Here is a 27,675-nt window from a genome sequence, read left to right as displayed (position 1 = left end):
GTGCCAACCTCAGGCACGTGAAAGAACAACCCCCGCCACCGGTGTGGAGTAGAGGGGAGCCTGCTTTTCCTCTTGAGGCCTGAGCGTCATGCCCAGTGTCCAAAGCAAAACCCACAAAGAGCAGGGCGGTGGAACACCTCACCGAGCTGCTCTGGCTCGTGGCCCTCTCACTTCTGGTCAGGACGTCCCTGGCAGCCGCATCCTTTTGGCTGCGGTCTGGACCTTGCTTCCCCAGCTTGCTTACGAGGACGGCTGTTGTTTAGCCAGCCACCGTTCCTCTGCATCATGATTGGCATGATGTTTGCTCAGTTTCTGGGGTTTCGGTGAAGCATGGCGGAGGAAAGAGCGAGCGAGACAGAGCGGTCGGGGTTGTCAGATTGCGGGGTTATCCCCTCGGGCATTCCCCTGAGCTAGCCACCATTCAGGCTTTTGAGAGAAGGAACAGGGTTTGAAGGCAGAAATTGCCAGCCTCCTAAGGCACCAGACTGTTGTGTTCCTCTCCCCTACCCCCTACCTCTTCCTCTGTGTCTCTTACATGTCTTCTCAATGAGCATTAACACTGTCTGCATGCTGCTGATCGTACTTGCCTACGTTCACTTGCCAGATCTTGTGATTCTTTCGCTGACTCTTGGAGTGGCAGACATAGCCCACGTGATTAAGTCTGTATAGATTTGGGAATGATTTTGTGCACATTTTCTTAAAGCTTAGAGTATGTAATTATAGGAGTTTTAAAAAAAGAAATTCTTTTTTTGGGGGGGGGGGTCTAGTGTCTATAGAGAACCATTTCTCTTATTGCAAAGGTGACTGGAGACACTTCACACAGCCAATCATGCTCTTAACCTGGCTGAGAAAACCCCTCAAACTATCCGGCTTCCCTTCATTCTTCCCACGCTTTTGGATCACACATGCCCTTAACACCTCATCTGAAGTTAAATAGGTGATACAATGAACCTTCTGATGAGTTATAGGTCCATAACCACATCTTCAGTAAAGTATCTATCTATCTGTCTGTCTGCTCACAAGTTGTCCTGTTGCACGTGCCTTCGAGTGAGAGCCTTTACACACAGTAATGCTAGCTGACTAAGTGGCCTCCAAATTGCAAAGTGCCCCACAAAGCGGCAAAATTGCTTTGGTTAAATTGGTCAGAGGAGGCCAGGGTGAAACGTGTACACTATATAAGTGCAGCTTGGCAAGCAGAGTACTTACCCTCTTAAGGTGAACGAAGTAATTGTAGGCTTTGGGACTCCTCTAGCAGTCATTCTCTTATTTGTGATGGGGCAGGTATTGGCACACATCAGGGGTTGTAGCTGGGACCCTTTTTATTCCCACCTGGGACTGCTCCTGTACCAGGGCCGTGCCTTTTTTTTTTAATGGGTCTTGTTCTTGTCCCCCTATGTTTTACTTTGTCTGTGTGTGTTTGAGGCACTGAAATATTTCAGGCCGCTGTTCTGTGAGTGTGTAAGATGCCGAGTCATAGATCCTGTCTGCTTTGCGGGGTATTATCGCTATGATTGACCGATCACAGGGAGCTGTGATGGAGGGTTGAACAGTGTCCTGTGACTGGCTGCTATTCCACAGGCTCCCACGCACACTGCCCCATACGTGGATGCACTTAACACATGTATTTTTATATCATAATAAAGAAAAAAATTTACGTCTGAAGTTGGTGTCCCAGACAGTCACTATTATGGCCTTTGATGTTTCAGTATGTTGCTGTTGCATCTGTTGTGCTCATGTCACATATCAGTACAGTGAAATAACACCAGTATAAACATAAACCAATAGCCATTTTTATGTACCTGTCATTAAACTGTTAATCAGTGCAGGAGAGAAGTTTCCCAAATGTTAGTGTAAAAATATATTGCGTCACTATTCTATAAAGTATAACAAAACATGCAGTGCTTATCTCTGTAATAGCAAGAAGATTATAAATCCAGGTGAGGCTGGTGTCTCTGAACCGTGCACCCATGCATCTTTTTTTTTTTTTTTTTTTTTGAATTTGAAAGCCGAGATCTGGAAATGACTGATTCCGCATTACTGCTGGCTGCGGTTCGTTCCCCGTCTGTAGTGTAAGAGAAAAGGCACCGCACCAGATGACTGGCCTGGTGTGATATTTTTTGCAGTCCCCCTCACACAAGCACCGCACAATATCTCTCTCCGAAATGGTCCCCATCTCTGGCTGTAATTTGGCCAGGAGAGTCGGGGCTATTTTCCCTCCTAATAGAAGTGGGGGAGCTGAGATGGAGCAGCCGCAGTTGAATGTGTGTGTGTAGTGTGTGTGTGTGTGTGTGTAGTGTGAGGTGAGTGTGAGTTGGGTAATTGCCAGCCCAAGCAACTAAACAACAGACATAATGGATACTGAAAATGACAAAAACACAAGAACCATGGTGGTGCCGTCAGATCGCGATGACTACTCCAGCTACGGTTCCCTGGCTTGATTTTTGCTTTTCTGCAGAGTTCCTCAGCCTGTGGGGTTGGTTTCTAGGTGATGTGTCTGTCTGTGTGGTGCCGTCACTCACTAGTGTATTGACCGAACCCTTACTGTACATTTGCCCATTATTAACGCTGTTGTCACGCATGTTGGAGTCATTTTTCAGGATCTACTGAATTTGTGTTTGTGATCGGTCTACCAATAGCTAACACTCTTCCCTCCTCCTTGTTTCTTCAGATTAGCTTTATACGTCTACGAGTACCTGCTTCATGTTGGAGCCCAGAAATCAGCACAGACCTTCCTATCTGAGGTAAGACCTTTCTCCAACACTTTCTGTCATAAGTGTCTTACCTATTAAGACCCAGAACTCGTATGGGTCCAGCGTGGACATCAGCCATAGCCTTGGGGTCGAGAACACTTATGTAATTCATCTGGTTCACCCACCCCCCGCTTTATTGTACCCATTGCACAACCAGATGTGTTGTGGAAATATCAGTTGTTCTCTGTAAACGGATGATAATGACTCATCATGAAATTAATTAACCGACTGACCTGTACAACAATTGCTTCGTTGTATCTGTTTGCCTGCCTGTGTTTTAAGGACAGTGGGATATATTATCTGCGCGTAGAGAAGACCCGTGAGATTTATATTTTTGTACCGCGTTAACCGGTGAACGCCCCAAGGGCCTTATTGTTACACATAGCTGTGCATTTCATAAATTGAAATGGTTTTTTATAAAAAAAAAAATTTCTTTTTCTTCATTCATCGCCTTGCTGTTGTATGATTCTTATGTAATTATTATAATAGGTTAATTATTATTATCATAATTTTTTCTTTCACTGGCCTTTGTCCTCATGCCACCTTTTTACAAATCAAAAAAGAGTGCACTAAAGAAGAGCTAAGTGCCCTTTAATGAGCAGCCACAATACTACTTCTCGGCACGTGCAAGACTGAGCAAAAAGCTGCCAGCCTTCGTGCAGTGACCAGAAGCCCTACAATATGGTTGAATAAGGCCATTATACCTTATGTCAACTTTTAAAAGTCAGAAAATTCTGCTCCTGCCATGTAGAAGTTACTGAATGATTGTTCTAGTAATTTCATCGGTTGTCTATGCAGAGCCCTATCTGCAAACTGGCCGGGGAAACCCTGTGTAGTTTTATTAGCTGACTCCTCTTCCTTTCTTACAGATCCGATGGGAGAAGAACATTACGCTTGGGGAGCCTCCAGGATTTCTGCACTCATGGTGGTGGTAAGTGAGCTCTTCTGCTTGGTGTTTGCTCATCTCTTTTCATTTTTCTTTTTGATGGTATCAAGCATAATATGTATCCCCCCCCCCCCCCCTTTTTATGGGTATGTGTTGAGAGAGGAAGCACGATATCGTATCTTCTAAATTTACTGTGCGTTCATGTGAGGCAATCAATATTTCAATGCTTATAATTGGTGTAATCAGACATTTATCCAGTGATAATCAGTGTATGTAAGAAGTCAAGGGTCTCTTTGTGGAAGAGAATATCATTTTTGGCGTGTGCATACTTTTTGTGGATCTGCCCTGTCACATTGAAGGATGTACCGAATAAACCTTCAGGGGGGGTTAAACACCAAGGAGTAAAAGGAAAAGTGAACTTGTAGATTTACACACTGGACTCAGTTACTCAGCTGGTTGTCATAAGTCAGACAGTATGGTCGTGGTTTGACCCATCGGCCTGGCTAAAATAATGAGGTCACAGTTCCTCTCCGGGGGCACGACTCCTCGACCCGCCACTGCGACGGCCACCCCTCCCCCATCCACACCCCCCCTGCCCCCAAACAAAAGACCCAGATGGCAAGGGAAAGGCCCACCCACCCAACCTCACCCCCGCCTTCAACCTTTGTCTGCCGCCCTCTGCTTTGTTCACGCCAAAAAACCCTGAACGGATTAACCCTTCACATTCCAGACACCCCCCACCCCCCCTTTTTATGGTAAAACAACCAAATCCCCTTCCCTCCCCTTGCTACGTCCACCTTCACCAGCCCCCCATCCTCTGTCCCTGCTGAGGTCTTATTGGTAAAGTGCTTGAATGATGGTTTGTGGGGACAGCAGGAGGCCACCTTTAGGGTGTGGAGCAGTCAACAGTGCTTGGGTCTACTGAGGGTCAGGTTTGGGGGGGGTTAGAAATGGAAGTGACTGTTTCACAAGAGATCCAGGTGGTAAAGTGGCAAGCTTTTACCTACTGATTATAGAATTTAATATATGTTCTGTGTGTGGGTTTCATATACTTTCTTATGTTGGACATGAATTCACACGTGCAGTGTGTTTAATCTTCAGTTGTATTTGTGAGTTGGCATTCATAGTCCATGTGACGTCTCCAAAGAATAAGTGAATAAACCTGTTCCAGCAGTCCATGTGATTTTGTGTTTTTTAGTATTGCAGTGCAAGCACTGTGGAATAATGTTCTCAGACAATATTCAATAATGGCTATCTGCAAAAATATTTCTCTCAACTTCTCTTTTCATACTTTCCGAAGGAACGTTTGTCTTGTTTTTATGTGGAGAGGGAATCCGAGCATTTCCTTTTTCCAGGCGTAACAAATTTTAAACCCTAAATTTTCCAGTGAAGCCTGTGTGTAGCTTCCTGCCTCTTGCTCAGTTGGATTGAACCCAGTGCTCATGCATATGCTAAAGGGACACAATAGCTCCTTCCATTCTTAATTGGTTGTAGGACAATTGCGCTGCTTTTGTTACGGGTTTTTACGCTCCCAACCGTAGATCACTGGCCCCATATAGAGCCAGACCTAAAGAAACAGTAATTGATATGAAAATCAGATAATCCCAGTAGTTCCCTCCAATTAGCATGTGCCTGCTTCCTTAATCTTAAATCATGGTAAATGCATACTATGCACAGGGATGCTTTGTGACGTCATTTAAATCACTCAGCAGGAGGGTTCAATGGATCTGATGGGGGTGGTTCTAGATTTTGCTGTTATTTGGGTAATTTTGTTTAAAGCCTGCTCACTTTAATTTAATTGTAATGCCGTAATTCACCACTTCAGAAAATAAGCAAGGCAAGTTTTGAAAGTTAGTAGAAATGCTGTTGAACATGTTTTTAATGAGTCAGTAAGGGTAATTTGTGTCATTTGCAAACATGAATTCCAATGACTGAGACATGTAACTTGAAAGTGGAGTATCCCCTGATATGTTCACATTTAATAACTTTTTATGAAGTTTTTGTGTGTATACAGCTACCACTCCATCTGTTTTAAGGGGTCTTTATAAGCATTGGCTTTTAAGTTTTTGAGAGGCTCTCTCGTCATATTATTATTACATTTTAAGATCTTCAAGTGAATTTGAGAGCTTGTTATTTATGATTGACAATTCAAAAGAGTTTAGTGGTTTGTAAAGATCAAGCATTAAATATAAAGCCCTTAAGATATTGCCTTCTAACACACAACAACATAGACCTTAGTTGCTGAGGACTGCTGTCTTTTTTTTATTTTTATACATATATCTCGTATCCAAAATCCATAGTCACATAACCTTAACATGGATATAGCTCTGTTTTTTTTTTTTTTTTTTTTAGCCATTTAGCCAATTTCAGGCCCTAAAACCTTCCTGCACTTGGTGCCAAGGGATCCTCATCTGCATCCCATCATAGGTCACATTATAGAATACAGCACAGGAAGCCATGGCACTGCTTTGCGACATCAGTAAAGCACATGTATGCACACACACACACACACACACACACACACACACACACAAATGAGTCCAGCGTGGACTATAAGTCTTCTGCTAGGCATCAGCCCCTGCCACCTGTGACTTGTTACCCTGTTGTTCATGCTGTTTGGTTGAAGGCAGTAGTTGACTATGCTGTATGAGGAGAGTGAAGGGTTTTTCTTCTTTCAGCTGGGCTCCTTGTCCCATCTCTGACTGACCATATTAACACAGCGTCTCAGGATCAGGTTGTTCTGCCTCGTGTCACATTTGAATAGAATCCAGTTTTTATGCTGTAATGGCTACAGCATGTGTCTTCATTCAAACGTATCCTCATTCAGATTCTCACTCTCTTGCTCCCTCAACAGCTCTTTTACGCCCACCTCTTACCGCCACTGTTGGTTTTTGTTTTTAACAAACTACGACTCGCGTCTCATTTCATTTTGCGGCTGTGTAATTGGATTGGAGTGTGTGCCGCAGTGTCCCTCTGGCACGGGGCTGCCGTGGCTGCAGTGTCTTTAGGTGCACTGATGGATGCGATAATGCCACCTGCCTTTATTTTAGATGTTCTCTAGAGAGCCACTACTACGCCCCACCACACACACACACACCTTATACACCTTCGTTTCGTATATACCGTCCTTCTTTCTCTGTCTCATGTCACCCTTCTTTTTTTTTCTTTTTTCTTGTTTCCTGAAAACATTGATTCTGTTCACCATTTTTTTTATACTTCCTTCTTATTCTAGAAGTCAGTTGGATGTCTGCAAATGCTACCAAAAATTATATTATATTTGGCTTGGAAAGTCAAAATCTTGTTCTTCTAATTCTTCTTATTCTTTTCCGGAAAATGTATGAAACTCATCACCTTCAGTTTTCATTGCACATTCTCCAAACTTCACACATTTATCCAGCCCTTAGCGCAGAAGTGGGCTTGTTTTAAGCAATCTACGACTCGTGTGTCACACCCATTTTTCTGAGGGACTTTTCCCATCGGACCACATTTCGACAAGCTCTTACGACCACTTTTTTTATCGTAGACAACCGAAACTCAATATGCCGCATCTCCATGATCCCACTTTGCGTTTATTCACTTTTTTTTGGGCCACGCCTGCACTCCTCCTTTTCATCCTCTCCTTTTTCCTATTCACCAGGGGACATTTAACCTATCCCTACCTCCGAACATTTCAACATTTTGAAATGAAACGTGGTACACTCCTTCATCTGAAGCCATAATATTTTTTTCTTTTTCTCTTTCACCCCAACTATATGAAACGCTCACACAGATACAGGTGAGATGGACACACACACACACACACACACACACACGCTCACACACACACACACACACACACACACACACACACACACACACACACACACACACATTTGAAATGCTCACACAGATACAGGTGAGATGGACGCGCACACACAGATACAGGTGAGATGGACGCGCACACACACACACACACACACACACACACATTTGAAATGCTCACATAGATACAGGTGAGATGGACTCACACACACATGAAACGCTCACACACACACATGAAACACACACACACACACATGAAACGCTCACACAGATACAGGTGAAATGGACTCTTATGTAACAAACAAAAGTTAAACTTAAACTTTGTTAAACGCTCATTTAAAGTGAAGTGAATTTCATTGTGATACACAGCAGCACAGCAAATGGTGCACACAGTGAAATGTGTCCTCTGCATTTAAGCATCAGTTTTGGTGAGCAGTAGGCAGCTATGAAAGGCACTCGGGGAGCAGTGTGTGGGGACGGTGCTTTGCTCAGTGGCACCTTGGCGGATCGGGATTCAAACTGGAAACCTTCTGATTACGAGGCCGCTAGGCCACCACTGCCCCATATAGCATTAGTGAAGCTTTTCACATGTTTGTGTGAGTGAAAACATTTCAGTATAACTGGAAGGTGGTTCTATGGTTTCTTGTGTGGCGACCCGATTCATATCGGTAATGATATTTTGTGCATGCGTAGACACCACTGTCCCTTCTCTCTCGGTCTGTATCATCTCAATACATCACAGTGTATCCGTGAAGAACTGTATTATGGCTGGTAGTATGGTGGCGGTCGGGAGACAGAGAGGCTTCCGTCAGGAAGAGAGAGCGGCGTCGCGACCCAGTTTGGACTGTGCATGCGCAATATACCATTGCTGCTTTGAATCGGGTCGCCACACTAGAATCCATAGAAATGCCTTCCAGATATAGTGAAATGACTTCCGGATATATTGAAAAGTTTTCACTCACACGAACGTGAAAAGCTTTACTAATGCTATATGGGTGTTTAACACACCTTTTTTGTCTGAGAGTCCATTTCATCTGTATGTGTGTGAGCGTTTCATATGTGTGTGCGTCCATTTCACCTGTGTCTGTGTGAGTGGTTCATATATGTTGGTACTCAAACTTTCATTTTAGTTAACATTGTCATGAATCAATACCCATGATTGTTACGTTTTAAATGATTGATTTAAAAGCTGGGAAATTAATCAATTTATAGATTAATGCAACATTTTCTTTTTAAGACCATATCTAAAATATACCTGTTTCAGGTAGTCATATTTTAAATTTTCCAAAAATGTGGACATTAATTATGTTACCACACAGCAGGCTGCTCTCTGCAATAAAGAAATTCAATAAAGAAAAAAAAAAATTGAGGTATTTTTTAGTTAATTTTTTTAATTACATGTTTATTTGAAAATGAGTATATGTAACATTTGTTGTTTATACACTGAAGGTTATCACAATTTGCATTAAATATTTTTTCCTTTTGTAGATTAGAGCAGTGCAAAAAAAGTAGCAAAAACAAATTCACAATGTACTTTCCCATATTGAACAATTAGATTTTTTCCCCCATCAACTTTTTTTCTTATAATACCAGACTGAAACCGAAGACACCAGAAATAATAGGCAGTTTATTAACATTTAAAACCATGACTTGCTGCCCTGCTCAACTTCATCTTCAACAATATCGCACTTTGATAGTTTTACAGTGAACTACGTCACTTGTGTTTTGCTCGTAGTCCAGACATACCAGCCTCAGTAGTCCCAACATACAGCCTGCAATATCTTGCAAAACCTGTAGTCTTTATAGTTTCATTCTTGGGGCACTCTCTCTCTGCCATGATGTTCCACTGAACTGATAACAAATATGGCTTCTTTTTGTACATGTTTGTGGTCTATATTCCCTGCAAATCTGGCTGAGAGACCTTTGAAATGGTCAAAGGGAGTCTCAGCATGTGCTTTTGCAGTATGCTTATGTCACTGTGACTGACTTCAAACCGTTCTTGATTATGGACTGCAATGGTTTGACTGCTTCACAACATGCTCAGTAGTATTTATGGCATTATACATAAAGAAAACAGTTTAATTGTTGTATATTATAAATCAATAATTGACATTCCTTTAGTTACTTCAAAATGCAACAAACCATCTCTGAATTGGGTATTGAGGAGAAAGCAAAGCCAATCACATGAATTATTAGAATTTCTTAATGCGGTGTCATGACATAATTATATGCAAATTAACATGTGCCAACATTTCGTGACTTTATGGTTCAGTTATATTTGCTAGGAGATAGTTGGCAACACTGCATGCATACATACACTCTCTCTCTCTCTGTCATTGTACTGTCTTTATATAGTCACTATATATATATATATGAGGGAGACTCCCGTAACCTCCGGGAGGCTTGTCTGGCAGCTGTGTGTCTCAATTTAAAAGTAATGTAAATATACACACAAATATGCTACCATTGTAATCGGGGGAAAATCCCCATCGATCGAGATCATATAATCGCCTTGCACTAACTGCAATATAATGTCATTAGCATCAATTGTTCATATTTAATTTCCAAAAAAATTTCAAGAATATTGCTAAAACTGCTTTTTTCCTGAGTCACAATCATGTGTGATGGTGGCTGTGATGAGATCAGTCTCTAGCCATAGTCCTGCCAGGGCCTTCCTTCTCTAGGTTTTATGGGTCATCCATTAAATCGATATCTGAAGACCAAGAGCAATCCAATTTGGACCTGTTAAACAGGTACTTAGTTTCAGTGGAGACATTAAAATGCCATTTGAAAGGAAACCTTGTGCCCCCCCACCGCCTACGCCACCACAGCCCAGGAGGGCCCAAGTGGACTTAATTGAGGAAATCCCTGGCTTAATTGATCTGCAACCCTGCTGGTCTTGCCAAGTGGAATGGGAGTTGCAGAGTGAGTGGCCTGTGCACCACTGTCAAACAAAACAGCTTCAGTACGAGTGCCTGTTTCTCACGCCTACACTCAGATCAAAAGCAAGACTGTGTGGGTTACAACAGGTGTTAAGAGTCTGCTGAAATTCAGTGTTTTGTAATTAATTGAATTGTTAGCTATGTAGATACAGAGGCCAATAAAAGTTTATTAAAAATTTTCTTTTCTTTTCATTTTACTTGAGCAGGATTTTTTTTTACCCCACCATGACTGACCTTGAACAAAGCCAGACTGGGTTTCCTCAGAGAAAGACCAAGAGGTTCTTTTAGTGTAGCAAAACAATATTGCATAAAAGATCAATTTTTTTCTCTGATTCATTTAGTCATTGTTCAGACCATTAAGAACTTTATGAAGAAGCATGCCATTTAACTGCTATTTATTTATTTTGTTAATTTCCTTTTTCATGTAATGAAATTATATGTAAAAGAAAAGGATATAAATACAATGTAGATTACATTTCAACCTCACTGAATTATAAGTATATCTAACAATTTTTCTTATCGCAGCATGATTTTATTTTAGCATAAGTTTGAGCATAAATGAAAATACAAACAACACAATTGTTACCAGTAATGTTGCATCTAATGCTGCCTTCATGTGCTATTACGAACTGTTTGACCATGCATGTACCCACGTCTCATTACCAAGTCATATTTTTTAGTGGTAATACTTCAACCTGATATGTCGATTTGTGATGTAGAAACAGTAGTAGTGCAAAGTGTCATTGGATGGTGAGATGGAATTTTGTGCTGTATGTTGAGGAGCAGACCTCAGAAATGAGTCTCTTGTGCACATTAGAAGCTGTGGGGTGCGTGTATTTGGCTTTCCCGAAATATTTATTTATTTATTTGGCCTTTTTATTCATGTTTGTTAATGGCAATTAAAATAGCATTCTTGTACAGTGAACAACACCCTTTAAATTAAAAAGTTTAATGTTTATTACATGTTTATTTAATGACTTTAAAAGTAACTGCATGCTTGTATAAATATTTGTATATTTAATATAATTTTTTATTCTGTTGTCTGTCATTGGTTTTGTAATGTACTCTGTGACCTGTCTGCTCATTCTGCCGCCTTGTTTTCTTGTTGTAGTGTATTCTGGGATCTCTACTGCGCAGCTCCAGACAGACGTGAGACCTGCGAGCATTCCAGCGAAGCGAAGGCCTTCCACGACTATGTGAGTGATGTCATCTTCCTCTCATCTCTTGTCTGGTCTTGTCCTGTCTGCTTGGTTGTCTTGTCTCATGGTCTGGGTGGCTCAGGTGAAAAAACAAGATGGGCGTTTCCAGAGTCCAAACAGAACTGGGCCACTTCCCCTTTTCCAGGGGAAACCTGAGCTCATAGCTGATGTGCTTTTATTTGCATTACAGCTTTATGATGGGCCAACTTGTGTGACTTCAGTGTGCAAAATGCAATTACAAATGCAATTCATGTACTTGGCTTGTGGCTTTATCACCAGAGATCTTGCAGCACGTCTTGTCCCCTTTCATGTCTAAATTCACCCAATTAATTAATTAATTAGATTATTTGAGCTTGACTTCACAGGACAAAAAGGTGTTTTCTGCACATCATTAGGTACAGTGTAGCTGGCCAATGGAACCACTTTTTTTTTTAATTCATCCTGACAGACATGCAATCAGATTAACAGGTAGAGCAGTTTCATTTAGTTTTGCATGCCATCAGCAGGCCTTTTGTTTGCTGTTGCCATGTCATACTATAGACTTCATCTTCGTCTCTGTTGTCTACATTAATGGAAGTAGTCATTAAAAAGCATTGGATACCTTGAAACATTCTCCCAGTGTCCTGCATCTGTTGAATCAAGGTCTGAAATTTAACATTGATCACCTGTTGTTGAGTTGTCGTGTCCATTACACACTTTTGTAAAACTTAATCAGCATGGTCTACACTCTATGAGAAGTCCTTCTTCCTCAGACTAATCATGCATGTATTTTAGAATAAGATCTAAACATGAAAAAAGGATTTTCCCACTCAAGTCTTTTGAATATCCTGAAACAACCCCCTGCTAGTGTATAAATAGTTTTGTGATCTTGACTTATTTTCTTTCTGTGTGTTTACTCTCGCTTGAACTGCAGTATTCAGTGCCTGCCTTGGCAAGGACTTTCTGGCCACTAACGTGTCCTTGAAGGGCGTGATTTATGATGGTCTTACATTGAACCCTCTTGCTTTTGTGTGGGGTGGCAGCAGTGTGCAGTTGTTTTGGGGGTCTGGGTTGTGACCTGCTGCTTTGTATGAAAGTGCTAAAGTGTGTGTGTCTGTGTGTGTGTATGTTGTCCTATCTTGACTCCTGCCCAGGACCAAGACAGTGAAAAATCTTTTCAGTGTGGGGAAGATAATGGAATATAACACTCTAATCCCCAAATCCTAGGAATGGTTGAGGGCTAATCCCAGGGTTTTTGTGGGATTGGTGCTTTGGCATCGGTCCCAGAGTTGTGGGACTCGACACCTCTTAATGCCACTACCAGCTGCCTCATCTTCACTCTCGTCTTCTGTGGTTAATGTTAAACCCATGTAATGATAGTCAATCAGCACTAACTGTTTTATTCGCTCACATACAAGGTTCCATCACTTAAAATGAAGGAGTGCGGAAATTTTAAACTTTTGAACAATTTGACCGTTTATTGCAGTCTTGATGATTGATTTACTTTTATGTTGCAGTAATGGGATCTTGAAATCACGGACCTCTGTGATTCACCAGGCTTCGCTATCGGAATGTGTGTTTGAACCGTGACTGGGAAATCTGATTTTTTTTGTTTAGTTTGTATTAGATTTTTGTCGGTCAGAAGTGCTGTCCTTTCCACCTGATGTGATTTCATTCATTTATCAGTCCCTGTTTGGCCCTTGTTAATTATTTGTGCATGGACAATTGTCTGTGATAATTTTTCACTCTTTCCTTTTCTGTCCTGATTCCTTTTTTTCTTCAACCTAATACTTCCCAGCCATGACTCTGGACTCTGTCCAGATATCTGCAAGGTTGTTCAGACTCAACATTAACATGAATTTTAGGTCACCTGAAAGCTCCTTAAGTCTGTTCAGAACTGCTGTTTGAATGTGTATTGGTTGAGGAAGCTGTGTGTGTGTGTGTGTGTGTGTGTGTGTGTGTGTGTGTGTGTGTGTATGTGTATGTGTGTGTAATATCAATGTAAGCCCATGTGTGAGGTGGAAACTGTATGGTAGTTGCATCATAGTACTCCCTCATGTATGCACCCGATGACCACAAAAGCCACAGGGTTAAGTGTCTTGCTTAGGGACACAATGGTAGAGTAGAGTACAGTTAGAATCTCTTACACCAGGGCACCTTGTAATGCCTGATTGTATGTTGCTCTGGAAAAAGGAGTCTGCGAAATGCCTTAAATGTGCTATGAAACTTACAAGTGCCATGAAACTGAAAATGTTAGGAATTGTGGGTGAGGCAGCTTTATTTCCAATGCGGAAAAAAACTATGAAATGTCTAAGAGATTCTGTGATATTGTAGAACTTCTGGAGGTAATGGCAAACACAATAATAGTCAGATGAAGACAATTAACAGAAAGAGATGGTAATTTGACTGCTGCTGTCACCAAATTTGTATTATTTGAATATTATGCAGTTCAACCCTGTAATGTACCGAACCTGGTTTGCTAGATATTTCGTTCATTTGTGTGTTGAGTTTTAACACAGCTCAACTAGGCCATTTAATCAGGTGACTGTCCTTGTCCCAGTCTAAATTCATGCGAGGAGAACTGTTTTCTTGACCAATTTATGTCCAACCCTACTATGACATTGTGATTTTATGTTATCATTGTATTATCATAAAATTATTGAGCTCTCTGTACCATTAAAAAAAAAAAAAAAAAAAAATTTGCCCCATTAATTACACTGCTTTTACAGCTCTGTACATTTCCTATGTGATGTTTTCTTTACTCATTTTGCAAATAGTAGTTACTGTTTTATCTCCAGGCAGACACGGCCTTTTCCGGGTCAGAGCCCTTATAGAGAATTGCCGAGCATTTGCAGAGGACCCAGTTTTACGAATCAGGTTTGATCTATAATAAGTATGGATCTAAAGAAGTAAGTAAAAGTTGCCTAACTTGCACACTTATGTTATGTTACTTTTAATTATTTAGATACTTATTTAGATTCAAAGTGGCATTTATCTACATCTTGATCTCACTACTGCAAGTTTCACAGGCAGGTAAAAGCTGTGTTTTTGGTATTGTTACAGTGTCTTATCTCTTGTCTGTAGAGATGGTACACAAGTAAGAATTTCATTGTGCTTGGTACGTTTCATATATGTACAGAGTATAAACTACTTGTCATGAATTGACTATTTGAATGTATACTTGGAGGAGAAGCTTGACTGCCGGTTATTAGTGTTTTGAAAAGTTTAATTTAGTGCGTTTTCAATTAGACAAGTGTGCTCACATCTATTTGAAAAGTCCAGTTTCAGGCAGACTACCATGATTTTCTCTGTCATCTAAACGTACTGATTGTCTCTATCAAAACCATGCACCCTACAATTAGTGTCTTGCCGTTCCTACCACCATACAGTCTCCCTTTGCTCGGGGGAAGATTGATTGGGTAATCTGGCTATTTTATTTATTTATTATCCATGATGCCGACTTGCTTGGGGGAAGGATAGAAGTGTGGCCAGCATGACTATGTGCTGGAATCATCATAATAAAGAAAAAACACAAATGGAGAGAAAGGGGGAGGGGTGGGACAGGCGTTGGGAGGTTTATTATCAGGACTGCATTAGCACAGCTTGTCAATCACCCTCCTGACTGCTTGTTTCTGTCCTTGATTTTATTTTTATTTAGTTCAGTTTTGTTTAATATGCATGTTTTTGTGTGGATCTTTGGGTTGAGTGCAGATTGGTTTAATAAGACCAGAACAGATTCTAAATGCTTAATTTGAAAGGCTTCATTTCAGTTGGGAATTTTATTATGGGCACTTTCTGTTAAGTTAAATAAGTTAAATAAGATGGCCTTACCTAACTGCGGTGTTTAGTGGAATTGTGTCTGTGTGTAGACATGCTTGACAGTTCCATTGTCAACTATAGTCATCAGATTTGAACCACAACTATGGCCACATCAGTCCACTCACCTATCCCAGCGAGTCTGGCTCCAATTGATTTTTTTTCGCAGTACTGAAATTTATTTTAAAATTAATTTTCATTGAGATTAATATTATCACATCATAAACTTCACTTCTATTAATACTTCTGTATTAATAGTATACTAGTTATACTATTGAATTCGCACACAATTATTGATTGTAATTTAAATGAATTTAATTGAAAATTTTTAAGTGATTTATAATATATGACTTATTATTCAATGTATGGTTTTCCATGCTTTGAGTCTCTGTGTTGAGTGCACTGATTTGAGGTGGATGCGCTCCTTCAGATTTGCAGCCAGTCAGCCGCAGGAGTTAACCACCGCTCTTTGTGTTGTGTTATTTGCATCCGCCCAGTCTGTTTCTGGGCATGCTCAGTGAGTGCGGGCAACGTGTGGTTAATATCTGATCCAGGCCGTGTAGAGGGAAGTGGTATGAGGGGGGTGTAGCTGTAGATGAGGTGGAGGGGTGGCTATAAGGGGGTTTGTGAAACGGGGGATGGGGCCTCTGAGAGGGGGGGTTGCCAAGCCTTTCACTGATACTGAAGTTCCATGTGAACAGGCTCTGTGTGTGTGTGTGTGTCTGAGCTCCGTCCAGGGAAACTAAATGCGCTTTATTGCATTTCGACTCATTGCTGAGGCCATGCTGGATGACTACTATGCCCTACAACACTGAGTGAAGCCCTTCTTTTGCAGAGAAGTTCTTGTCATTTTTCCCTCTTTTCCCCCCCTCACTAAGTAAGAGCAGTTCAGCTATACACTCTTTACTGTGCCCTGAAGATGTCTCTTGCTCTTTGAGATGATTTAACGTTTCCCTTTGAAGTCTGGGAGACTGGAGATCCTCCAAAGTACAGTTATGGGCCATAGAAAACGTAGCCTCTGGGAATTTAAATTAATTAGAGTAATTAAACAGCAAGTGATCCTATGTCTAGTTTTGGGGGAGCCCCTGGTTTATGATGTCTCCTTTGCTGGTTTATATGTACACCTATCAGCCGTAACATTTGTAACCATTGACATGATACAAATAACGTTGACTGGATACAGTGGTACCTGATATGGTGTGAAAAATGAAGTCATTTGAAGGACCTTGGGATTGGCCTGGTCTAAACATCTGTGATCTTGTTACCAGATACCAAAGATAATCTGTTAAGAATTTAACTTTAATAGGCAAACCTTCATATATTCATTATATAAAAAGAAATATTTTCGGTCTATTATGGCTGACAGTAGTTTATGAAAATCACCCAGTGGGCTACAGCCGTTTTCTGACCGAATGCGACATTGCCTGCACTTATTTTCTATGGCTTGTATGGCAGTTGTCAGTGCTGAATTCGAGCCACAGGACGGATCGTTTTTGCGCATACATCTCTATGTGCAACAGTTAGGGTTTTGCACTGTGCCGAGCTCAGCGCAAGCTTGGAGCAGTGCGCCACTTGCCAGCCTTGTGCACGCATCACACAGTTTGAAGTTTAAATTAAATGACTGTCTTCAGCCAACCCAGCATGTTTGCACAAAATGCGAAATTTTGGTCTGAATTTGATATATCGTTCAGCCTTATTTTATTTATAGTCTTTACAGACAGAAGGGTTATTTTAAACACTATTTGGTCTAGCCAAAGATGGTTCAAGATAGGACAGCCTGTGGACCAGAACCGGAGTCCACACACACTACTGGGCCTCATTTGCACTTGTTTTTAGGACGTTACATCAAAGTTGGATCAGCCTGTAGTGTTTTTTTTCCAGTTTAATTTTGAGTGTGACTCCAAATCCAGATCTTGATAAACTTGATTGATTTCCATCAATAATCAGTGTGATTTTTGTTGTCAGCACTTTCAACTATGTAAAGGATAAAGTGTTTAATATGAATATTTCATTCATTCAGATCTAGGATATCTTATTTTGGTGTTTTTTGAGCAGTGTGTATTGAAGGACCCGCCTAATGGGTCAGATAGGTTTAAAACAGGGGTTTTTAAATTTTGTGGCTGATCAATCTCCAACTGAGCTAGAAGTACGAGTAGCAGTCTGCTGCTGCTGAATGGTGGAAATATGCATTACTGAAGTATTACCTGTACATCCTCTGCTGTCTCCTCTCTTGATATTGGTTTGCTCTTCCATATTCCATTATTATTGAGTTAATTCATTTTTCTTTTCCCATATTCTCTCTATTTCTCTCCATTCTCTCTCTCCCGCTCACGTTTGGTGCTTCAGCGGTGTTGGCAGGCGGTGCTGGCAGTCTGAGTGTTTGGCAGGCTCTGTGTCTGGTGCTGTTGTAGGCCCTTGGCTTGGAGCTGCTTGAGAGTGTGTTGCCAGTGCGCCAGTTTCAAGTACCAGCTGGGCACCCAAACCCACCAAGAAAATAAAGGGCCACCCTCTGATATCTTTGTGGACATGTGCGTGTGTTTGGGTCCTTGTGTTTATGTGTGTGAGTATGAGTGGAATGGGGGAGATGGCAGAGCATCTGTGTTGGGCGCACACACACACACACACACACACACACACACACACACACACAAAACTTGCTTCTGTTTCAACGCCACATTTACTTTACCTACTCCAGTTATCTTAAGTACTAGAAGCTTTTCTCTTTCAAATAGCCTAAGATTCATCCATATAATTCTAAATCCGATACTATTGTTTTGGGATATTGGGAATCACTAAAAATTATTTTGATATTTTGTAACAAGTGTTGTAATGTCTTTTTTGTAATGAAAACTATTAACCTTAAGTTCATATTTCAACAACACATTTATAAAAGTCAGTTTGAAGAGAGGCTGCAAAGTGCTGATGTCAAGTCAGGTGCCCTGGGCTACCACGCCTGTACTGCTCTGGTTTTGTTTTTGCAGAACATCCTGATGCTTGTTTGATTCCCGGGTCACATGTCACAAGGATTTGAGCACAGGTCCCATTTAGGTGTGCACACATAGGCAGGAACTCTCCTTCACCCACCGGTTTTTACCCCTGAACACCACGCTTCTTTTTTCTTTGTTGTGGTAAGGCATTTTGTTCACATTGTTTCAGTTCAAATCTATAATCCACTCAGGTCAAGGTCCATAAGAGTGTTTAATAAGACACTTTGGCTGTTGTACAAACTTAGTGTCACCCTTGTTTGTCAGTGGTGGAGTTTCTGTTGAGGTGCAGAGCACTGTTCTGAGTGCCTCATATCATTTCATCGCTGTCTGGGGCATTTTTTTATGGACAGGGACTCTAATGCTCCGTGATTACAGTTTTTATTCCATCAGCTCCACACAGTTACCCACCTCCTCCCCAACTGTTCCCTGATGACCACGCCCTCACTCCCCCCCTCCCACATGTTTATTTTCCTGCTTTTCTTCTTTCTGTCAGAACGTTTTTTGTTGTATGGAAATATTCAAGTCCTACAGGGGACTCTGTTACCTGGGGCATCTGCAAGAACAGGAGCCTTGAAGGCTTGAATTATCAATTTTTAATCCTTTTGTCATTAGCTGTAATCTGACTCAAAAGGTGTCTGTGGTTCTCCTGTGTGTGTGATTTGGAGGCCACCAGCAGCAGTTTGCACATGTATCCAAGAGAGAATGGGGTTGGCTGGAAGGGATGATTGGTGGTGGAGCTCCTCATTTACATTCATCACCACGCTGAAACCTACCTCATCACTGTCTCCTTGACCCTCTGTCCCACAGGCCGCTGAAGGAGGGGGTTGGGAGGGACTGAGGGAGTGCTGAGAGGGGTCTTACAGGAGCATGACCAGTAAATAGAGCACAGAAATGTGATTGTTCAGCAGACAGAGTAAATTTATGATCCCACTAAACTTGTAAGGGTCTGCTGTGAACATCTGGATGCAGTGTTGCTAGTCAATTGGCCTTTCTCGTCTGATCAGTGTTTGCTATAATATAATAAGTATTCATTGGTGAATTGGTGAAAAACTGTAGGACTCTTAATGTTGTGCTTGAATGTTTATGAATTCCACATTCTTAAATTGCCTCTTTTTGGTACCATAATTTCAGCTCAGGTCTTTATTCTGCACATGGATACCTTTTGATACCTAGTGAAAAAGGATGGACATGACTACATTAGCTAAGCCCTCCTTTGCCCCGGTGACCGCATGGCACCGTAACATGCTTTTGGAGTCCCACTCAGCCCCCCTGACCCTCCAACTTGTTCGTGAGGCTGAATACTCAGAATAATTCATGAAAGCTGTCACATAATTATGGCACCACTAATAGGGCACATGTCAGGCCTTACGCTAAGAGATTCTCCATTCTGTCATTTTAATCAATGGAACACTGATGGTCCCCACCTTACCTCTGAACAGACATGTTAAAGCTACTGCTGCCATGTGTATGTGTAGATATTAACTGAATTTCTGAGTTTTTGTAATGTAAATATTTATTAAAATTCAGTAATTTGACTGGAATGCTAAATGACCAATGACCACTATTTCAACATACATTGCATATAAAATTGCCGTCATTGAACTAGAAAGGCTTTCTTCAAATTTATCTTGAAAATCAAGAGCAGTAAATGTATGTATTTGAAGGTAGATGGAGAAATTATGCTTACATTATATCCATTTATTATAAGTATTTTTCTTTTTCCAATTCATGTACACACATGTACCCGACATTACATGTAACTTGAGTGTTGTGTCCATATATATTTCTTTGGTTAGCTTTTTGTGAGTGTAATTTTTTCACCACAGAGATAAAATGTCTTGGTAATTTAAATCAGTGCCGGTTTTAAAATTTTCTTATGAATTATGTTTTGAGACCATGCTGTTGATGTGAAAGTGAAGCCCTATTTTAAACTAATTGTAAACTAAAGATTGGAGAAAAAAAAAAAAAAAAAACATCATGGCTTTTAGATATTGTTGTGCGTTAGCAGTTATCTTTTCTCTGGAATTCCATTCCTTCCTGAAAATGTTGTCTTGTCAAGAAGTCTCATGAATTGCTAGATTGTTTTGTCTGGGTCCATTTTGAGTTCGGCTGCGTATGGGTGGGTTTGTATGGTTTATTGAAAGGACTGAGTGCATGCTGGGATTTCTGAACGCATGCTCTGCCTTTTTATTATGCTCCCCCTGAGTGGACTGCAAGGATCAAATGCAATGAGTCATATTCCTTGTGTTTTTTTTTTTTTTTTTTTTTTTACTTATTTATTAGTTTAAAATTATTATTATTTTAATATTTGCACAAAAAACAGCTGGTGATCAATAATATTTTAAGTGGTATTGACCAGAACCATTTAGTTTCCAGGATGACTACTAAGGGTTTACAGCTGATCAATGGCACTGAATGCAAGCCACCAAGATAGGGCATTGACGTAACATGCCGGGCAATCAAATAATTTGTCTTCATTGTGCATTAATTATTCATCGGCCTGGTGTCTGTCAGAGGGCTGTAGTTGCCTGGCGAGTCCACTTTGAGGGTCATGCCAAACGCTAGATCAAGCAGAGCCCACACACCTCTGCAGCCATCTTGTCCATGTGCCCTGTCCTGATGTGATTAAGCTGATTCTTTACTTCCGTCTTTGTGTTCTATGGTTACATTTCATTTATTCAGTTTTCAAATCTGCTGATTTTCGGTTCTCCACAGTCCATGGAGAGAGGATAAATGCTTGGTTTATGCTTAGATTTGGGTTTGGTTTACATTAGGGTTGAATTCACACACACACACACACACACACACACACACACACTCAGGCTGATTTTAATTCTAAATTAATTCTTATCATAGTCAAGAATGCATGTTTAAGGTGAGTTTTTTCAGTCTCATTTTTGCCACTTGGGGGGGTGTGTTTCTAATTATGGGAAAATCTGTTGAGAATAGGTTAAGGAACCACTTTCTCACTTTTTCAATTCCATAGTGAAAAAGTGAAAGTGATTTGTTCAGTGGTATCTTGCCGTTTTGGGATTTGAAGCTGCAACCCTTCAGTTATGAGTCCATTCCTTACCACCACTGCTCCACTGTAGTCCATTTACTTACGTGTTTAATTTCAGATCTAAACTGCAATGTGTTGTCACACATCTAGTTTATATCCAATTAAAGGTAAACCTGTGATTAAAAAAAAAAAAAAAAAAAAAAAAGATATCTGTAGCATAATTTGAGAATTATATGATGAATTAATTGAGAATGAAATTGTCATGGCCACTGCGCTAGTATACAAGTGAACAAGATGGTTTAGCTTTTTAATTAATGAGGATATGAGATCTCTGCGCATTTCAGGATGCCAACCAAAACCAGTTACTATTCTTGTTTTCTGGTGCTGGATTTTTCTGACAGGAAGCACCCTGTACGTCATTTTTCATTAGAATTTCACCAGATTAAGCATTTGGCATTTTCTGAAATGCATTCTGGGATAATTAAAGTTCAGTGAGACAGCGTGACCCTTGTAGTCGGTAGGAGAAAATGGAAGCGAGGGAGTCAACAGTTGCTGTGCACTGCAGAGGCTGGCTTATCTCCCGGTGATGTTTACTGAGTGCCGTGAGAAATTTGTCCAGCACCGCCTCACCTCTGGCTAGTCTATGAGCTCCGCTTTCCATCCATCCATCCATCCCTCCCTTCCCCCTTCCCTCCCCTTCCTACACTCACGCTGCTGAACGGTTGATGTGACTGCAGTTGCCACCTCCTCCTCTCTCAGCCCAACCCACCTACAGCACATATTCTCCATCTTTATCTGCCACCAGCAAACGAATTGGGGGAGGGGGAGGCAAAGAAGGAGGCTGGGGGAGTGAGGAGGGGAGGGAGGGTGGGCGGATGGTGGAGAGGGATAGAGAAACGTTCATCAGATTCTCTCAGCTCCTGCAGCACCACGGCTTCTGTTGGTGCAAACAGAGCTGAGCATCCTGCCCCCACTGCTCGCTCTCTCTCTCTCTCTCTCTCTCTCTCTCTCTCACACACACACACACTTGCTCGCTCGCTCACTCACTTATCCTCTCTTCTCTCATTCTCTGTCACTCAGTTTCCCCATAGCTGCTTGTATGCAATTCTCAGAGAATCCTCTCTCTCCACACACACACACACACACAAAGATGGGAAGAGAGTTGAGGAGGACGAGGAGGTGAACAGCAAGCGGATTACAGAGCCAGTTTAATCTAGCCGAACCACGAAGGGATTTCTCGTCGCTTCTCTGCAAGCCTCCCATGATGCTTTGAGAGAAGGTGGAGCAGACACACTGATTGGTCCAATTACTGGCTAGATAGAATGACCAGACAAAGGCTGAAATTTGTATTAAGTTTGTGTGTTTGGGTTTGTGCTTAGTGTTTTAAAAATTGTCTTCACTTGTTGCCTCAATGTCTGTGACAAATGTCTGTCCACCAATAAAGCAGTAAGTCACAGCTGCCTGTTTTTTAGGTTCTGAGGTCCGATTCTCCCACCGTTCAGTGTAACTTCCATTACCCCTTCCCATCCCCCGTTAACAACGGCACAATCTGTTTTTCATTACTGTGGGACAGTATTCCTCAGAACCTGCGTGGGCTCATTGCTTCTGTAAGCCACTGGGCCAGCAGAACAATATAACAGAAGTTGTGGTGGAGGTTTTGGTGCTAGTGGCTTATAGATGTGTCCTGATGTAGTCACATCAGATGAACATTTCAAACACGGTTCTCACAGACCACGATGTGTCTTGGAGTGTTTTCTGTTTTGGAGCTTTGGGGTCTGGTCGAAATGGTATTACAGGAAATAAGAAATAAGAGAACTTGTGAACAATCACTTTCATCTAATGGACATTCACCTGCAATATTATGCATTTTTAGTATCCCCCTCCTTTCTCTCTCTCTCTCTCTCTTTCTTTCTTTCTTTCTTTCTTTCTGTCTCTCCCTCTCTCTCTGCCTTCTTGATCCGGGATGCCTGGGGGAGAAGAGTGCAGACAGGACCCGTCGCCATGGCAACAGTTTCTGCAAGCTGCTGACACCCATCCCCTGCTGGATGGGGGGTGGGGGGAGAGAGAGGGAGAGACGGAGGGAAGGGTAGAGGCAAGCGACCCTGTTTCTCCTCCTGGGACTCTGCGGCCTGCTAGCTCACATGCAGAATTAGCATAATAGAACAGGGGGAGGGCTGGGATTTCTGTGTGTGTGTGTGTGTTGGTCGGGGTGGGCTTGCGGGGGCAGTGGAGGGGGTGGGTCTCTCCCCTGGGTCTTAGATGCTCTCTGTATTCTAGGTCAACTCGTTGCCTAGAGGTCTGCGCTGTCATTGTCTGACTGTTTTGGTCCCCTCTCCATACGTTGTTATTACGTATGGAGAGGGGACATATTTACTTTAATATGGAAGTGAAAGTCTGAAATGTAAAATGTTTGTCATACTCTTGTGTACGGTTAGCCTGTTGTCGTGGGAGCGGTTCGTTCACATAGACCTGACTAAACACCAGAGAGGTTTACTGAATCCATCTTAATGTGTGCAGATGTTAAGGACAAGCACAGGAGTTAAAATTCTTTCTTCTCTGAAACGGCTTCACCATGCAAACAGTCTGCATTTGCTCGGGTGGGGGGCAGTTTGGTTTTCAAAGGCCTCATGGCCCCTCGTACCTCAAATCAAAACCAGAAGTTGAAGGTTAGTTGAAAGAACAGGAGGGGGTGGCTGCTGAGTGAGGCCGAAGCCTGCTTCCTTTTCTTTGGAGGGAAATCTTCGCTGCACTAAATAATGAAGGAACCATTGGAAGGTAACACCCAGCAAGAATTCATTTCCAATTTTAAAAAATGGTTCGCTGGACCTGACTACTCATTTCTCAGTTTTGTCAGCCAAGTGAAAAAGCCACAAGCGTTTCCCAGCATTCGCATGAACTTTTGCATCATCCTGAACTGAAACCTCAGTTCTTGATCCTGAGATGGGAATTTTCAATGACTTCATATTAAAGTGATATCACAATGTTTTTATAATCATCACATTTTATTAGTAATAAACTGGACATGCAAATTCACTTTTTGTGAACCTTGTTAGAAAATAATTTATCCTGCATTTTGATCCTGGAAAACTACATTTCTGAAGGGCCTGCCTAAATGGGAGTATGAGGTGTGCTTTGTGTTGTCGAATCGGGATGGTTATTTCAAGCCTTCTTTTTATTTATTCATAAGGATGCTGGCACACTAACATGGAGGTGCCTGTTCAGAGGAAGGCAAGCATGTTGATGTAACCCAACCATTTCTTCCGCTGTCTCTTTCAGCACATCACATGAGACCTTTCTAGACTGTAGGTATTGACATATCAGGCATGTCTAGTCACACAATAACCTGATCTTGTGTTTTGTGTTTTTGTGCTCATTTAGTTGCTAATTCTTAGAGCGCTTTTTTCCCTACACACATCTGTTCAGTTGAAGCAGAAGCCATGACACACATACAGATGCAAGATGTGATGAACAGGCGTCCTTCTGAAGTTTGGAGGGTTGATCAGCTTTTCTGTGCCAGTCATGCAGTCCACAATGCGTTCAGAACCTGTGGTGACTTCTGTGTAAACCTTGGAAGGATAACTGGTGCAGATACTGCCCCCTGTTGCCATCTCTGTTCTATTACAGCTTTGCCTTGACTGCAGATGAGGTTTTTCCTCTTGCTGGTTTTTAATGCATCTAACTCCACCCTTCCTTTTCTCTGTATGGTCTTGGATGAAGGTCTTCTGAGACCATTAGTGGTGTACCTCAGTCCTAGTTCACCTCACCATGGAGTGTTTCCTGTGAAAGCATTTTGAAATATTTTGTGAGGAAAGTTTTCTTTGTTGGCCAGAGCCTAATTGACCATGTGCTTCAAGTTCGACTTGTGTAATTTTTAGGGATTTTAAGCACAGTTTCCGCAACACCCCCTGCTTCAGTCCCCCCTGTGTGTGTGTGTGTGTGTGTGTGTGTGTGTCCGTCCATGTGTGTGTAGGCCAGGAGGCCCATGCATGTGTTCAGCTGAAGCAGCTATCTTCTCCCCTCCCCCTCAACTTGCACACACTCTTTTCACTCTCCTCTTTTTTTTTTTTTTTTTCTTTTTTTTTTTTCTTCCCCCTCTCTCTTTTCCTCTTGCTCTCTCTTGTGCATGCGCTTGTGCATGTGCGCGCACACACGCACGCACACACACGCACACTCTCACACACACACGCACACTCTCACACACACACACACACACACACACACACACACACGCACACTCTCACACACACAAAACAGCTCCCCTGGGCTTCCCCCTAACGGCCCTCTCTGCTGTAGTAGGGGGGTTGTAAAAGAGTCAGCCATGTAGTGCAGCCTCACCGGCCAAGCCAAGGTGAAGACGGGCCCTCGATCCCTCCTGCTTCCCACTTCCTCACCACTGACTGGAGACTGCAGCTCTATGCACTGCTGAGGAGTGGCACTGCTTAACCCAGCTACGCCAAAATAGTGGGTGTAATTAATATCCTGCTATTAAAATGTTCAGCGTGTCAAAGTGAACTAACTGTCATCATAGCCATATAGAAACATAGAAAGAGATGAAAATAACCTTTCACACCGTGAACTGTTGTCAGATTGTGTTTGAGTAGTTAACCCATAAACACACACAAAAGAAAGATAATGTACATTACATTTTCAACATGGCTGCTTTATAAACTAAATTAAGTATATTGGAATTAAATTCAGTTCCATCTGCCACTTTTTTTTTTTTTTACATAAAAATATAGTATTGATCAGCATTGATTTGCTCAGCTCACACTTGCACAATTAAGAACAAGGTAGGTGGTGCTATTGAAAAAAATTAACAAACGATTTACAATTCCAGATCGCCAGGCTGGGTTAAATTTAACATTTTTACTTGTAGCACTTTTCCAGACTGTAAAGCCTGTAAATATGTTAATCAACCTATGCATATGTTTCATTTGTCTTGAGCACAACTGAAATTGAGGGGACAAATAATTTCTCATCTGGAGCACTGTCTATGGTGCCTATTAAATGGCTAATTTAAGAAAACGCACACACGTCACACCACTCACTGGAGCTGACTTCATATTGTGATTTATTTACCCTTACTGCCTGTGCTTCAAATTATACCATGAAATAATTTTTAGGCAGTTCTGCCCAGGTCTAATGGGGCAATAGTTAGAGGGGAAGTTATTTGCAAGTCGCCCACCAGAAATTCTTTTCATTTTTTAATAAGACCCACGGGAGGTCTTAGCCTGGCGCTGAATTTAGTGTTTAAATCTCCTGGCTAAGTGCGGGGACAGGAGCTCACCAGGCTGAAAAACCAAAATATCCCAGGAGTTCCACAGAGGTCCTTAAACTCTGCATACCCCTAGTCCCATTTTCCAGTTTCATCCCTGCTCCACAAACCTGATTTAGACTGATGCTGCGCTGCATTGTTTGCTTGCATATAAGTACGATTGGACGTTGCCGTTGTGCATCGCGGCCGGAGGGACCTTGTGCATCTGCCTTTTTTTTTTTCCTGTGCTGTCAGTTATTATGACATGGTGATTGTTGTTTTTCAGTAAGGCACAACGGCAAGGAGATGGCATCGGAACAGAAGGAAAAAAGTTCCATTTTAATTATGTTTTTCTTTTCCTCCTGTCAATGCAAATACGCCGCCGCCAATTAACTTGTCTGCATTGGATTAGCGCGGGATCAGTGCCTGCGCAGCGGCTGTGCAGTTGTCAGTCAGCGGGCAACCCGGAAGCAGCAAGAGACGGATAATCGTGATGCCGCCTGTCCGCCTGCACTTCTCAGACAGGGTGGCTGGTCCATTGAGTGACTGTGTGTGTGTGTGTGTGTGTGTATGTGTGTGTGTGTGTGTTGACACACAATGTAATCACACTGTCTTTTTGCATGGCTGCCTCCTGTGTTGTGTTTTTGTATGTGTGTGTGTGTGTGTGTGTGTGTGTGTCTGGGCATGTGTGAGTCCCAGGATATCTCAGTCCGCGCCCTGGTATGATTAGGCGGAGAGGGGAGGGAGGGAGGTTGGGTTGTGGTGGGTCGCTCCGAGGAGATGGCCGCTCTGTGAGCTCGTCTCTGGTGGCGACAGATAAAGAGATCGTTTAAACAGCCTGCATTTTCGTTTCAAGTCTGCTGCTGACGTTGTTTATTTATTTACATTCGCCCATCAGTATTTTTCACAGCAGATGTGAGTTTCCAACACACACACACACACACACACACACACACACACACACACACACACACACACACAATATATATATCTATAAATATATATATATATATCTCCCCTCCTATTTGGTCACTAAGTTTTTTGTTTGTTTGTTTGTTTA

At 41.8% G+C, this 27,675-nt stretch overlaps 1 protein-coding gene across 1 annotated transcript in view; it reads left to right on the top strand.

The window, feature by feature from the left end:
- The window catches only part of LOC114788402 (single-stranded DNA-binding protein 3), a 46,623-nt gene that overhangs the window by 2,417 nt on the left and 16,531 nt on the right, over positions 1-27,675 (top strand). The window contains exons 2-4 of the mRNA XM_028976950.1: positions 2,669-2,741; positions 3,620-3,681; positions 11,491-11,575. Coding sequence (XP_028832783.1) covers positions 2,669-2,741; positions 3,620-3,681; positions 11,491-11,575 — 220 coding nt within the window. The remainder of the gene's footprint in view (positions 1-2,668; positions 2,742-3,619; positions 3,682-11,490; positions 11,576-27,675) is intronic.

Source organism: Denticeps clupeoides, chromosome 4, assembly GCF_900700375.1.
Source record: "Denticeps clupeoides chromosome 4, fDenClu1.1, whole genome shotgun sequence".
Classification (NCBI taxonomy): Eukaryota; Metazoa; Chordata; class Actinopteri; order Clupeiformes; family Denticipitidae; genus Denticeps; species Denticeps clupeoides.
The sequence above is the reverse complement of the archived record's forward strand: the minus strand, read 5'-3'. Positions and strand labels throughout refer to the sequence as shown.